At 36.4% G+C, this 13,688-nt stretch overlaps 1 protein-coding gene across 1 annotated transcript in view; it reads left to right on the top strand.

Moving 5' to 3' along the window:
- The window catches only part of ETFA (electron transfer flavoprotein subunit alpha), an 81,244-nt gene that overhangs the window by 15,552 nt on the left and 52,004 nt on the right, over positions 1 to 13,688 (top strand). Inside the window, exons 2-6 of the mRNA XM_004758490.3 lie at positions 3,845 to 3,991; positions 5,846 to 5,927; positions 6,029 to 6,111; positions 11,639 to 11,738; positions 12,998 to 13,108. Coding sequence (XP_004758547.1) covers positions 3,845 to 3,991; positions 5,846 to 5,927; positions 6,029 to 6,111; positions 11,639 to 11,738; positions 12,998 to 13,108 — 523 coding nt within the window. The remainder of the gene's footprint in view (positions 1 to 3,844; positions 3,992 to 5,845; positions 5,928 to 6,028; positions 6,112 to 11,638; positions 11,739 to 12,997; positions 13,109 to 13,688) is intronic.

Below are 13,688 nucleotides of genomic sequence, written 5' to 3'. Positions count from 1 at the left end.
GTCAACAGTATGGTATTAGTTTTGGGGGAGTCAAAAGTTAATGTAGATTTTTGACTGCATCAAGGGTCAGTGCCCTAACCCCCATGTGTTTCCATGGTCGACTCTCTCTCAATGTCTGTATATTTTGGTTTAGTTAATTTGGTTAAAGCAGAGCTGGGGAGTCATTCTGGCAACCCTGCTTGCCTGGTTTTCACTTTATCCTATGTAGTGGTTCCTGAGGTATGTCTCCCTGACACCCTTAGTCTTATATGGAGTGTAGTTTGAATTCCTCAGAGCTAGCTAACCACCCTCAATTTGCAGATAAAGAAACTGGGCCCTATATTGAGGCATAACATTTTAAAGGCTACAGACTAGTTTCTCCTGCTACACATAACTATTACTGCTGAATTAAGCCACATAACCATGTTTAGGTGCTGTAGCTTCTCTTCAGGTTGTATCTGAGGAATAGAAGGTAGAAAACACTAAGTTAGAAGGAAACTTAGTGTTAAAAACTATAAGGAGTCAAGTGATAAAGTAATATAGAGTGCCCGAATGATGTAACAATAATTAGTAAATATTGATCAGGTAGATAACTGAGTGGGTTCTTTTGTATGTTCTTTTGTTGTTGTTTACTTTTACAATTTTGAATACTCTTTTAAAAAGAATATACAGTGTTCCCTCAGAAGTTTAAAAAGCTTGATGATTCCTTGGGAGAACTGCCTAATTTATCTTATGCTGAAACTATAATTTATGGCAAGTATGGGCTTTCTGCCACCAAATCTTGGATTTATTCTTGAAATGATGATGGAAATCTCATAATTTTTATAGTAAATGATGAATGAAACATAATCAAAATATGGTATCTGACATATATTGGTAATAAGGAGTTTGTTACTGGCAATTCTTATGAAATGTGATTTAAATAATAAATTATGCCACTGAGTCCTAATTAGAGTTCTTTGCAAGGTAACTGTGATCATCTGATTAAAATAGAGAAAATGCTATATATTTCTACAGATGTAGATTAAAAAAAACTGTACTAGGTTCTTTGGCTAGGCATGGTATTTGCCTTCTAAGAACTTTTATTCCATTCCAAGAATTGTGAACTGTTGTGAATTGCTACAATTTTCTGGGGAACAGTTTGTGTCAGTCAGTATTTAAAAATTTAAAAAATTTAAAAGTGTGCCTTCCTTTTGATTTAACACTTCTAGGAATTTGTCATAAGAAAGAAGCATAAGATATGCATAAAGATTTCTAACCTTACTTTAACCACCTCCTGTAAGAAGACAAGTTTTTTTAATTGTAAAAAAGAATAAGTTATACAAGCAGGTACTTGATCTGGCAACAACATAAGTCTCATTTCCCCTCTTTCCTTGCTTCCTTTGAGTAAGCAGAAAGGGAAGAAAAAGACAAGAAATGCCATCCATGATACATAATGCAACTATTCCTTCCACTGGCATATCCCTAGAGTTTCTGGGCCCCAGCTCTGGGATTGGTTCCTCAAGGAAAGAGGTGATTTAGAGGACTGAGGAGAAGGTTGAGGATGAACTGGTACAGGTAGACAGCTTAGGGGAAGAGGGTCTCTATAACTGATTAAAGGTTGCAGAGAATCTGGCTTTGGAAGCAGAGCAGCTAAGGTCTGGCCAGGTTCCAGTCAGAAGGGTCTTTCTACACAAAAACAAACTCTGTTTTGTTGAGGGTGAGTACAAAGATTCAGCTATAAGGATGGTTTTCTCTGGATTGTTTGATTTTTATGCATTTTATTATTTTTTAAAGTAATCTCTACACCCAGTGTGGGGCTCAAAACTATAACCCTGAGATAAAGAGTTGGATGCTCCGCTGACTGAGCCAGCCAGATGCCCCTGCATTGTTTATGATAATAAAATTACAGGGGCACCTGGGTGGCTCAGTCAGTTAAGCATCTGCTTTCGGCTCAGGTCATGATCCCAGGGTCCTGGGATCCAGCCTCATGTTGGGCTCCCTGCTCATCAGGGGGTCTGCTTCCTCCCTCCCTCTCTCTCTCTCTCTCTCTGCTGCTCCCCCTGCTTGTGCTTTCTCACTCTCTCAAATCAATACATGAGAAAATCTTTATAAACAATAATAAAAAATTACTAATTACTCAAATGATTACAGAACTGGTTAAACTGGTATGCTCATATACTTAATAGCAATAAAAACATAAAGAATATTAAAATATAGCAATTGGTATTTACAGTATAGTAAATGTATTTTGTAAATTTAGTTGTGTAATGAGCATTAGAGTCCCATGCCTGCCTGCCTTTCATTCATTCCCTCCTTTGTAAATTTCCAGTTCTGGTGTAAATTTTGTACCATGCTTTCCTCACTCCAGCTCCAGATCAAAGATTATTGCTGAATTAAGCCATACAACCATGCCGTTTGATCATCAGCACCTCCTTTTCTCATTTCTCATTGTGATTTTTCATAAGGATAGTTCCAGAGTTTTCTTATTTTGTCACATCTGTGGTAGCCTTCCTCATGTTTTCATATGACAAGAACACCTAAATTTCTTCGTTTCTTCCTCTTGATTCTATATTTCATGATCTGCAACCTCCAGCCTTTTGGATCTCTTCATTGATTGAAAGACTGTTCTCATAATTGTATGAAAACAAGTCATATTTCCCTTAAAGTCCTTGAGTACAGTGACCATTCTTGTTCATCTTTGTGTTCCTGGTGTTGGAAATTATTCCAGATGACTGTGAGCTATTGATGGTCTCTTGATAGTCCACAGGAGATACAGGTGGATACTGGTTGGTTTCAAGATATGGTCTGCAAGCTTCTTTTTTGAATTTAGAAGCATGTTTTAAACAGTTGGAAGCCCACCAAAATAACTGTGTGATACTGTGTTTTAAAGACAGATTTACATTATCAGTTATTTGGGTATTGAATGCATTTTGCCTGAAAGCAATAAAATCAACTTTAGTAATTGGTTTCAAACCCATTATTTCTGGATATACTGTATCTTTAGCAGTTGTGGTACAAGCGGATATAACTAGTAATAGTTTGATTCTGAGTTTGATAGTTAATGTGTTCTACTTAAGAATTTTACATCTATTGGGATACCTGGGTGGCTCAGTGGGTTAAAGCCTCTGCCTTCGTCTCAGGTCATGATTCTGGGGTCCTGGGATCGTCGGGCTCTCTGCTTGGCGGGGAGCCTGCTTCCCTTCCTCTCTCTCTCTGCCTGCCTCTCTGCCTACTTGTGATCTCTATCTGTCAAATAAATACATAAAATCTTTTAAAAAAGCGGGGGGGGGGGATTTTACATTTATTTATTTATTTATTTGAGAGAAAGCACATGTGCCTGAGTTGGGGTGGGGATGAGGGGATGAGGGAGAGGAAGTGAGAGAATCTTAAGCAGACTCCAAACCCAGGGCAGGGTCTGCCGTGGGTCTCCATCTTACGGCGCTGAGATTATGACCTGAGCTCAAATCAAGAGTTGGATGCTTAACCAACTGAGCCACCGAGGCACCTCTCGACTTAGGAATTTTAAATTTAGATGCAGTTGGCAGTCTCTCATTGGACACATAATATTCAGAAACATAGATCAATGGGAAATTTGTTTTGAAATAATTAAATTTTTCTAATAGAATATAAATTCGCACTTTTTATTATTAGTGCGAATAATATTATTAGTAATATTTGTATTATTTTAATATTAGAATATTAGTAATAGAATAATAGACACAAATAGTTTATTTTTGCCATTGAGCAAGTACTTTATGAATACATTTATAGAACTGAGTGTTGTGTGCATTTTTTTTAAAAGCACACATGCTTAACAATTAGGGTTTTAAAAACCTATTTGTATTATAATATTCTGTTCCACCTTTTTTTTTTTCTCTTTTAGGCCTCATTGCTACGATTTCAAAGTACCCTGGTAATAGCCGAGCATGCAAATGATACCCTAGCACCCATTACATTAAATACCATCACTGCAGCCAAACGTGTTGGAGGTGAAGTGTCTTGCTTAGTAGCTGGAACCAAATGTGACAAGGTGAGAAATCTTTAAGGTCAGCCATAGCAAATATAATCTCCATCAAGAGACAGGGAAAGATGGCAACAGAGAATTATGCTGAGGACTATAACCCAAACTGGGCTCTAATCCTCATTAAATGGCCAATGTCATAGTCATTACTACATGTGAAAAAGGAACTAAAAGGTTTGCTCACTAAGCATTTTGTCTTTTGAAATGAGTTAAAATACTTGATTTAGTTCCACTGGCACCATCGTGTGCCATCAGGTACCAAATAGAATGATAATATTTGAGTCTCCTTAGAGGTTAATAGCCGATCCCTTTTTTGTATTGATGAATATACTAGCTAATTGCTTTTAATTCCTGAAAGTGGTAAATCTGGAGTATCATGGATTTTAATTTTTAATTGGTATAAGACTTCAAATGTTAAGTACTATGCTTTTCAAACTATAGCTCTTAGTAAAAGGTATTCTTCGTTTTGTTGTTGTTGTTGCAATGAGATAATGGCTTTGTGAACTAACTCTCTAGAAGGATGCTAGAATATGGTTTGCAGGATCTGTACTCCTGGGCTGCAGTGTAGTTGAAATCATGCTCCAGTTAAGTTGAGCTACCAGTTCCCTCCTGTACCGTGCAGGAGCTGCCAAGTGTGCAGCTGGGGACTTGAAATGCTGTTTTATTCACACTCTTTTGAGAATAACCAAAGCAGAAATCATTTTCTCTTTAGTTACGATCTCGTTTTGTCACAGTCTTATCTGAAAGAAAAATAGTACTTGTGTAAAGAAACAGTTAATAGCTTAGGCAAATTTCAGTTTTATACTGGTTTTTTTTTTTTTTTTTTGTAGTTATTTATTGTAAGCAGTAAGTGATTTTTCTGTGTAGTGTCAGAAGTTTTTTCAGGTAAAAAAGACAGTTTTGATAGTACCAGATGGTCTGCCAGTGAATACTTGGTTTGACAGAGGTACTTTTGCGACCTTGGAAACCGTGAATATTGTTGCAGTCTTACCTTCCATTGAGTTGGGGCAGGAGGCACAGCTTTTCATGCCTACTCATCTGCGAATCATCATGGAGGTGAACAAGAAGACAGGGACCATGATATGATAGCTATGTCCCTTCTAAAGCAAAAGCCAGTCTTGCTGTAATTAGAGAATAAAAGGGATTCTACTTACCTTCTGTATATAAGAATTCTGAGTAGTCAAAAAATTTTCCCAGAACTTCATTCTGATTCCACACAGGAAGAAATGAGGAATTAATGTAAAAATTATTTTGCTTTCTCATACCTAAATATATGTAGTTGGGCAAGAACTCAGAAGTTGACAATGGATCATTATATAAGATTTTTCTCTTGCCTAAATTCAATAATTTTAAAGTCAGCAGAAATCATTATTGCCAAATAGAGTGCAGAGGCCTGTAAACCAGTGTGGTTAGGTCCTATTCTTTGCTTCTAGCAAACCCATAGGCTGTGTTGTTATTGTTTGTGTGTCTGAGAGAGAGAACTAACCATTGCCTCATTTTCACCATTTCTAAAATGATGAATTTATACTTGAATTAATTGAAAGGTAAGAAGCACAATTTATAACTAAGTTTGAGTAGAAAGCTGTGCTAATTTTGGCTTATCAATTAATACTTTTCTTTCTCAAGGCAGGAATTTTTGTTTAAGATAATTGGTAGTAAGATCAATTGGCCTAAGATTTTTTTTGTTGTTGAAGAATTTTTGTTTTTACTTAAGTTGCTCTTTTTCTGTTAAGAACTATTTCTGTAGTCTAAAAAGCAATGATTTCTGTAGTTCGCCATCAAGATTTTATGTTCTGTGGTTTTTGTAGTGGTGGCTCTGTTTGTATCTTTCTGTTAGGTGGATAATTACTCTTTTAATTACAGGTGGTACAAGATCTCTGCAAAGTAGCAGGTGTAGCAAAAGTTCTGGTGGCTCAGCATGATACATACAAAGGCTTCCTTCCAGGTGAGCTTTTCCAGTGGAAAAAGTGTAGTGTCTGAGTATGCCTGAATATAAGAATATGAAAATATCACAAAGTGTATTTCACAAATGTGTTTAATTCTCAGAGGAGCTGACGCCATTGATTCTGGCAACTCAGAAGCAGTTCAATTACACACACATCTGTGCGGGAGCATCTGCCTTTGGAAAGGTGAGAAGATCGAGAATGTGGAGTCTGATGTCATTACTTGGAGGGGTTGGATTTCATTATGCTGAAAATGTACAACAGACTCTGTTTAGGTAGCTAATCCTGGCTTTCTGAATTAATATGGTAGTTTTGCTAAAATTTTTTCTCTTAAGACTTTGTTACAATTTCTTTAAAAATGCCAACTCCAACTCCATGTTTTCAAATTTTGTCACAGAGACAAATCTGTTCTTTCAAGATTTTGTCAGAATTATTAGAATGCTACTTCCACATGTTCAAATTTTGTCATGGAGAAAACTAGGATCTTTTTAAAGATTATTTTTCTTTAAAAACAATGTTGAATTGTCTGTGTGTAAATGTCATTTGTAGTAGTAACCCACCCTAAGCAGTGGTTTATTTGAGTGGCTGATGGATATTTACAAAGGCCAAATTCTGTCTCCTTGGAGAATTTGGAAGGGCTGCGTGGTAGTTAGAAACAACCTTAGGATGAAGAAAGCTGTAATCTGATCGTGTGCATTGTGATATGTCTGAAGAAAGAATGTGCCATCAGATGGTTAGTTATCTGCATGAAATTTTAAAAAAGAGGGAGATAAACTAAGGGGGGGCCCAAGAGAATTTGTCACTGGGTTGTTCTTTCTCTCTCTGTGGCCATGGGTATTCTTTTTTTTTTTTTGTAAGATTTTATTTATTTATTTGACAGAGAGAGATCACAGGTAGGCAGAGAGGCAGACAGAGAGGAGGAAGCAGGCTCCCCACTGAGCAGAGAGCCCGATGCAGGGCTCGATCCCAGGACCCTGGGATCATAACCTGAGCCGAAGGCAGAGGCTTTAACCCACTGAGCCACCCAGGGGCCCCGCCACGGGTATTCTAATTCCCTTTTCTTCTATCCCATTCTTAATAAGTTGCAGTTTTTAGTTTTAAAGATTATAAATTAGGTTGTACACAAATACATTTTTATTAGAAAGGATGCATATAGTACAGTAGTATGCAGAGCAAGATATCAAAGTTCCCCTTTCTTCCCAACTCCCTCTTCCTATTTCAGAAATATAGGTGTTAACAGTTGTATATTATTTTAGTCCCCTTGCTATGGATTTTGAAATTATAATACCTGTACACATTTTTTTTACTCCTAAAATGTAATATTATATCATGAATTGTTTTGTGACTGATGGTTTTTACTTAAGACTGTGTCTTGAAAAATAAAACATGTCTCTCGTTTTTTAAATGGCTGCATAATATTCCATATTTAGCCAGGGCTGGACAGTTAGATTGTTTCTAATTTTTTGCATTTGTAAACCTTGCTGTAAGGAAATGTGCCTGTACATGCATCCTTGTATACATGTATTTACTTAGACTAGAGATCTAGAAGTGAAAGAGTTGGGTCAAAGACGGTGTACATTTAAAGTTTTGATATGTATTGCTAAATTGCTGTCTTAAAAGGATGTCTCAAGTTGCATTCCATGAGTCGCATGAGAGGGTGACTTGCCAATACCTGGTATTGTACATTTTAACATCTTTTCCCCCAATATGATGGGTGAAAAACTATATCCTTTTAAATTGTGCATTTCTTTGATCATGAGATCAAATACCTTTTCATACAGTTACTGGTTTTTATTTCTTCTTTGAACTGTCTTGATTTGACTTTTTTCCTTTTACTATCATAATTCTGTTGTAATTGATTTTAAAATATGTTTGAGGAATAAGATACAATCTCTTAGATCAACTAATTATGTTGAGTGACAATAACAGTGAGCTTCCAAGACCTTCATCTCTTTTTGTGCAAAATGAGTAGTTTGTGAATATTTATCTGTGGTGCAGTATTGCTTCTAGACATGAATCACTGCAACCCATCTAGAGAACTTGCAGAATAACCCATGTAAATTGCTTGTAGTTTGTTTTTAACCTTTAGAATTATCAGTTTGAACTCATTAAATTTTTTCTTTTAAAGTTAACAGAATTTCTAGGCGTTAACAATGTAAACACATGAGTTTAATAAACAGTTATCCTTCTATTATTAGGTTGTCACATTGTAGACTATCATAAATTTTTAGGTTTTTTGTACAACTTAGTAATTGGTAAGTAGTTCCACAGACCTGTATGGCCTTAGACTAGTCATTTTACCTTACTGAAGTCTGTTTTTCTTATATGTAAAATGATGCAGTTTAACCAAGTGATGTCCAAGATCTGCCAAAGAGAGATGTTAAAAAAAAGGGGGGAGGGTGGGTGTCTTTGCTTACTCTGGAGAAGATTTAAGTCAGAGGATTAACATCCAACTTCTGTTACAGATGAGCATCGAACTGAAAGATCTTTGTGCACCATTCTATCTCTGAGAGTTTTGCTTCTGTGTTAGATGAGTTAAACAAATTTCATGAGTCTTGAGTTTGTGGTGACAGTTCTCCGAAGAGATTATTAAACTCAGACAGGGTGTTTGTTGCATCTAAGTAGCTAGATTTTAATAGTCTGACTTTGATTGCTGTGTTGTAACATATGAAAGTTGTTTTTTTAAAGATTTTATTTATTTATTTGAGAGAGTGAGTGAGGGAGAGAGAGAGTGAGAGAGAGCATAAGGGGGGGGGGAGAACGGGGCGGGGGTGAGAGATGCAGAGGAGAGGGAGAAGCAGACTCCCTGCTGAGCAGGGAGCCAGATGCGGGGCTCCGTCCCAGGACTCTGGGATCATGACCTGAGCCAAAGGCAGACACTTAATTGACTAAGCCACCCAGGCGCCCAGCATATGAAAATTTTGAGAACAAGGGTCACATAAGAGTAGCCTGTGCTGTAGCCTCTGAATGGGTTTGGAATGAGAAAGAATCCATTAGATGAGGCTAAGCAATCTGCTCTTTAATAGTCCTTTACCAACTATGGTTTTGAGATAGCACACTTTTATACTGGTATGCTAGAATTTAAAAATCTGTCATCTTTTTATGTATGAACAAACACTCTGACAGTTGTGCCTCTCTTCTGAAACCAATGTGGTGAAGCCTGCTTGGAGAGTGTAGAGAGAGAGATCTGTTTACCATCTACCCTCTCAGGACATTCAAATGAAAGATCATACCTGGAGATACATACTTTAAGCACCATGGTCTTTTTTTTTCAAGATATGTTAAAATGAAATATGGGATAATGGAAGTACAAAAGATACTAAGTTTCAAGCAATTTAGAAAGTTTAAAACTATAAAGAGAAACATAATCTGCATAACATAATGTTTGTTAGAGAATTTCTTTAGCCAGGTAACAATATTCCAGTGGTATTTCCTAAAGAGTTGAAGGAGATTTTAAAAAAAGAGTTACTTAGTGAAGCAGGCTTTAAATGCTATCAAATTTGATTTATTTTGAAAGTAGGTATCCTCTAAACTTTGTATTTACCAAGTTAGAAGTATGTTTGATGGCATTTTAATTGTTTTCCCAAATGCTTTATTTTTTAAGAGATCTTAATTTTTTTCTAACTGCGGTTTTTATAAACTGTGGTACTTTTCAGTAGTTCTTCTGTTGTGGTTGAAAGAGGACTGCTGTATAATAAGGTAAAAATAAACTGAAAATTAGAAGATCTTTCCTGTTGTAGATACAACATGAGGAATATTGACTCAGGCTGTCAACACTTGTTAGTTAGCATCAGTATATTTAAAACCACTTAGTATATAGAGGACACAAGAGGAATGGAAGACACAAAATCTCTACCCTGGGGGTGCTTAAGTTTAGTTGAGGGTCATTATAAGTATGTATATTAAATTTTTTTTTTTTTTAAATTTACAGACAGAGATCACAAGTAGGCAGAGAGGCAGGCAGAGAGAGAGAGGGGGAAGCAGGCTCCCCGCTGAGCAGAGAGCCCAATATGGGGCTCGATCCCAAGACCCTGAGATCATGACCTGAACCGAAGCCAGAGGCTTTAATCCACTGAGCCACCCAGGCACCCCATATTAAAGTTATTTTAAAACAAACTATATGTAGTGCCAATTAAATAGTGTAATTGTACATGCACACAGGAGGATACAGAATAAAGGAGTAATTAGAAGGTAATCTTGGGAGAATTCTTAGAGAAAGAGGATTTGGGGACGGAATTGAGGAGAGGAACTTGAATACTGTTATAGTGAGAGTTTGCTCTCACTAGGTTTCATGTACCAAGTTCAGTAGCTGCCATGGAATAAGATCTATGTAGACAGCCGTGTATAATTCATCTATTTGTGTGATAAAAGCAACGCAGGGTGCCTGGATGGCTCTTAAGCATCTGACTTCAGCTTGGGTCGAGTCTTGGGATGGAGTTCCACGTTGGGCTCCCTGCTCAGCTTTGGGTCTGCTGCTCCTTCTCCCTCTGTACCCCCACCCCTGCTTGTTGGCACGTGCATGAGCACTCCCTCTCAAATAAATAAATCTTTAAATTAAAAAAAATAAATATAACACTTCACTTTTTAAATTATGCTTAGATGATGTTATCATCTAAAGAAACCTTTGAGACTAGAAAGTAATGGATATTCTGGCTTCACTAACTCTTTTTTATAGCCTTAGAGTCCTTGAATTTTAAGCTAAAACCAGGAATTCTCTTTCTGTCATTTGTGAGATGAAGTAACTGAGACTTGGGGATATTGTGGCTTTCCCATTGATCCCCGCTAGTAAGGGTGCAGTTAGTGCATGTGTCTATTTCAGAGATGTTATGTGCACATCTAGAGAACTTGCAGAATTTACATTAGTTTTGTTGCTCCTGTACATATTATTCAGGCTGCTCCTCACCTTTCTCATTCTTGTTTGCTTTATGGTTATGTAGGATTCCAATATGTGGATAAGCTATAATTAATAGACCTATCCCCTGTTGATGGATATTTAGGTTAGTTTTGATTTTTTTTAATGCAATATTTAGTTTTTAAAAAGGTGAAAATGTCTGCTTTGAAATCTTTTCTTTCATATACAGTAAGTAAATATATACATGTATATCTGTTTTAGTATTTGAGAATTTTATTGCTCTTCTAAATATTTGTCTGTTTCACCTAAATTCAGTAATCCATGGTGGTCACACTTTGTGAGTGATACTCATTAAAGTGAATATCATATCTTGTAATTCAGCATACTGAGTTAAGATGGTTTATGGGGTGCCTGGGTGGCTCAGTGGGTTAAGGCCTCTGCCTTCGGCTCAGGTCATGATCTCAGGGTCCTGGGATCGAGCCCCGCATCGGGTTCTCTGCTCAGCAGGGAGCCTGCTTCCTCCTCTCCCTCTGCCTGCTTCTCTGCTTACTTGTGATTTCTGTCTGTCAAATAAGTAAATAAAATCTTTAAAAAAAAAAAAAAAGATGGTTTATTACTGTAAAACTCATAAAACTCTTAATGTAGTTATAGGAATTATAGTTACAGGAATTATCTTATTTAATCTCAAAGACTATCCAAAAAATTGTGCTTGAAATTATAGTATGTCTAATGATGCATATGAAATATAAAAGTTTTGAATTAAAACTTCTGCAGAGTATGCGTTTTAAGAATGTTAGTGTTGGTAGTTGATAGCCATCCATCAGTATATATTGTGTAATTCAAAGCTATTTTTGCTTTTAGAACCTTTTGCCCAGGATAGCAGCCAAACTTGATGTTGCCCCAATTTCTGACATCATTGCAATCAAGTCTCCTGACACATTTGTGAGAACTATTTATGCAGGTGAGTAGCCAAGGAAAATAATCAACGTGTTAACTTTTTGTGAATTTTAAAAGCAGAAATTAATTTGAAGATAGTACTTTAAACAAGTCATGCTTTAAATGGACCATCTTAAACATGTCTGAGAAAAGTCTTAATCCTAGATTTGCTGCTAGACCATGACATGACATTGTGTTTGATAGATCCAGAGCACAGTTCTTTCCTGCTTGGTTATTCAGTTTACAGAGCGATGAGATTTTTCAAGTCATCAATAAAAATTAGATTCACTATTCAATACATTTTGTTAAGTGGCACCTGGAGAAACAAAGCTTTTCCATTTAAAAAAAAACAGTATTCTTAATCTTCACTGCTTCTACTCCCATTTCCATCTGCATTAAGATATTCATTTCAGTTTCTCTTTAGTTGATTGCTCTTCTGCTAAGCACACTAGTCTCTAGTGGGGCTAGAGAAAGCAGTGGACTCTTTGTTCTTTCTGATTAAAGTTGTGTGTTTCAGTTTAATGCTCAGTTCTCAAATTAGATCTTTCATCTTTGGTAGTTTTTGAGGGGGAAATATTGGTCAAGTTTAGGTCACTCTTAAGTGATTGCTAATCCATAATTCTTTTAAAATCTTGGAGTATCAACACCTCTTGTTCTTTATGCCCTATTATGTTTTCTTTCTTTTTTAAAAAAACGATATTATTTGAGAGAGAGAGAGAGAGAGAGAGAGAGAGCACCCGTGCAAGCATGAGCAGGGGGAGAGGGAGGGGTTGAGAGAGAAGCAAACTCCCCATGAGCAGGTAGCTTGATGCCAGGCTTAATCCCAGGACGCTGAGTGGAAGGCAGACGCTTAACTGACTGAGTCACCCAGGTGCCTTCTGCCCTATCATGTTGTCATTTATTTTCCTCTCTTAATAAGCCTAGTAGCTGTGTTCCTAAGTTGTTGCAACTCATATTCTTGAGTTACTGACTGTGTTTTTGGAGAAGAAAGCTTTTGTTTATATTCCTTTTAGAAGAAGTATGCCTTCTTATTGTGGCTGCCTAACCTATTCCAGTTTCTTGCTTCCAGGCAGGTCAGCGCTTGCCCTGCTTTTAAAAACATCCAAGGTTATACAAATCTCTATTGATGAATTTCCTCAGTGTTATGGTACCTTTTCCTATACTTAGTAGAAAACAACTGGTTCATAGTTACTTCTTCCTTGTTTTCATGAAGTAAATTCTGAACCTCAAAGGATTACTTGCCTTTCATGGGTATTTTTAAAAAAAATAAATTGTGTATTTCAGGGAATGCTTTATGTACAGTGAAGTGTGATGAGAAAGTGAAGGTATTTTCTGTCCGAGGAACATCTTTTGAAGCTGCAGCAACAAGTGGAGGTAGTGCCAGTTCAGAAAAGGGTGAGTGTTTGTTTGAAATTTGTTTTGTTTCTTGTTTTTCAGTTCATTGATTATATTAGAATAAGGTATGGCCTCTGGTTAAATTTCTTGAACAGTGTCTGAGAGCTCAGTCTAAATAATATTTCCAAGCTTTCCAAAAAAAAGAAATATTTATAACATGCCTTTTCATATCATTTTTGGTACTATTATAGTTGCTTTGATAGATCAAAGGGGTGTTGCTTCACTTTTTTCTCACTGTTTCATATTATAATACTTGGGAGACTCGGTATAATGGAAGAATGTAATTAATAGTAAATGTATAGAGGGTGTTACTCTTTAATATATATATATCGGTACTGTGTTTGAACTTCATAGAGGGTTATTCCAGTTTTATAGATAGACTAGAGAATTAAATGACTTCTCAAAGGTCATATAGCTCATGAGGTAAAGGCTGGAATCTTATCCCTTCAATTCTTAACAAAAATCAGAGAGAATGAATTTAGAAGCACAAAAAATTCACAGTAACTAACAAACTTGAATTTCATGGAATTCTTCATGTATTTCTTTAAAAAAATGCTATTATTAAATTTTAACTCACGGT

This window comes from Mustela putorius, unplaced genomic scaffold (assembly GCF_011764305.1).
Source record: "Mustela putorius furo isolate JIRA1106 unplaced genomic scaffold, ASM1176430v1.1 tig00003972_pilon_pilon_pilon, whole genome shotgun sequence".
NCBI classification, from domain to species: domain Eukaryota; kingdom Metazoa; phylum Chordata; class Mammalia; order Carnivora; family Mustelidae; genus Mustela; species Mustela putorius.
The sequence above is the reverse complement of the archived record's forward strand: the minus strand, read 5'-3'. Positions and strand labels throughout refer to the sequence as shown.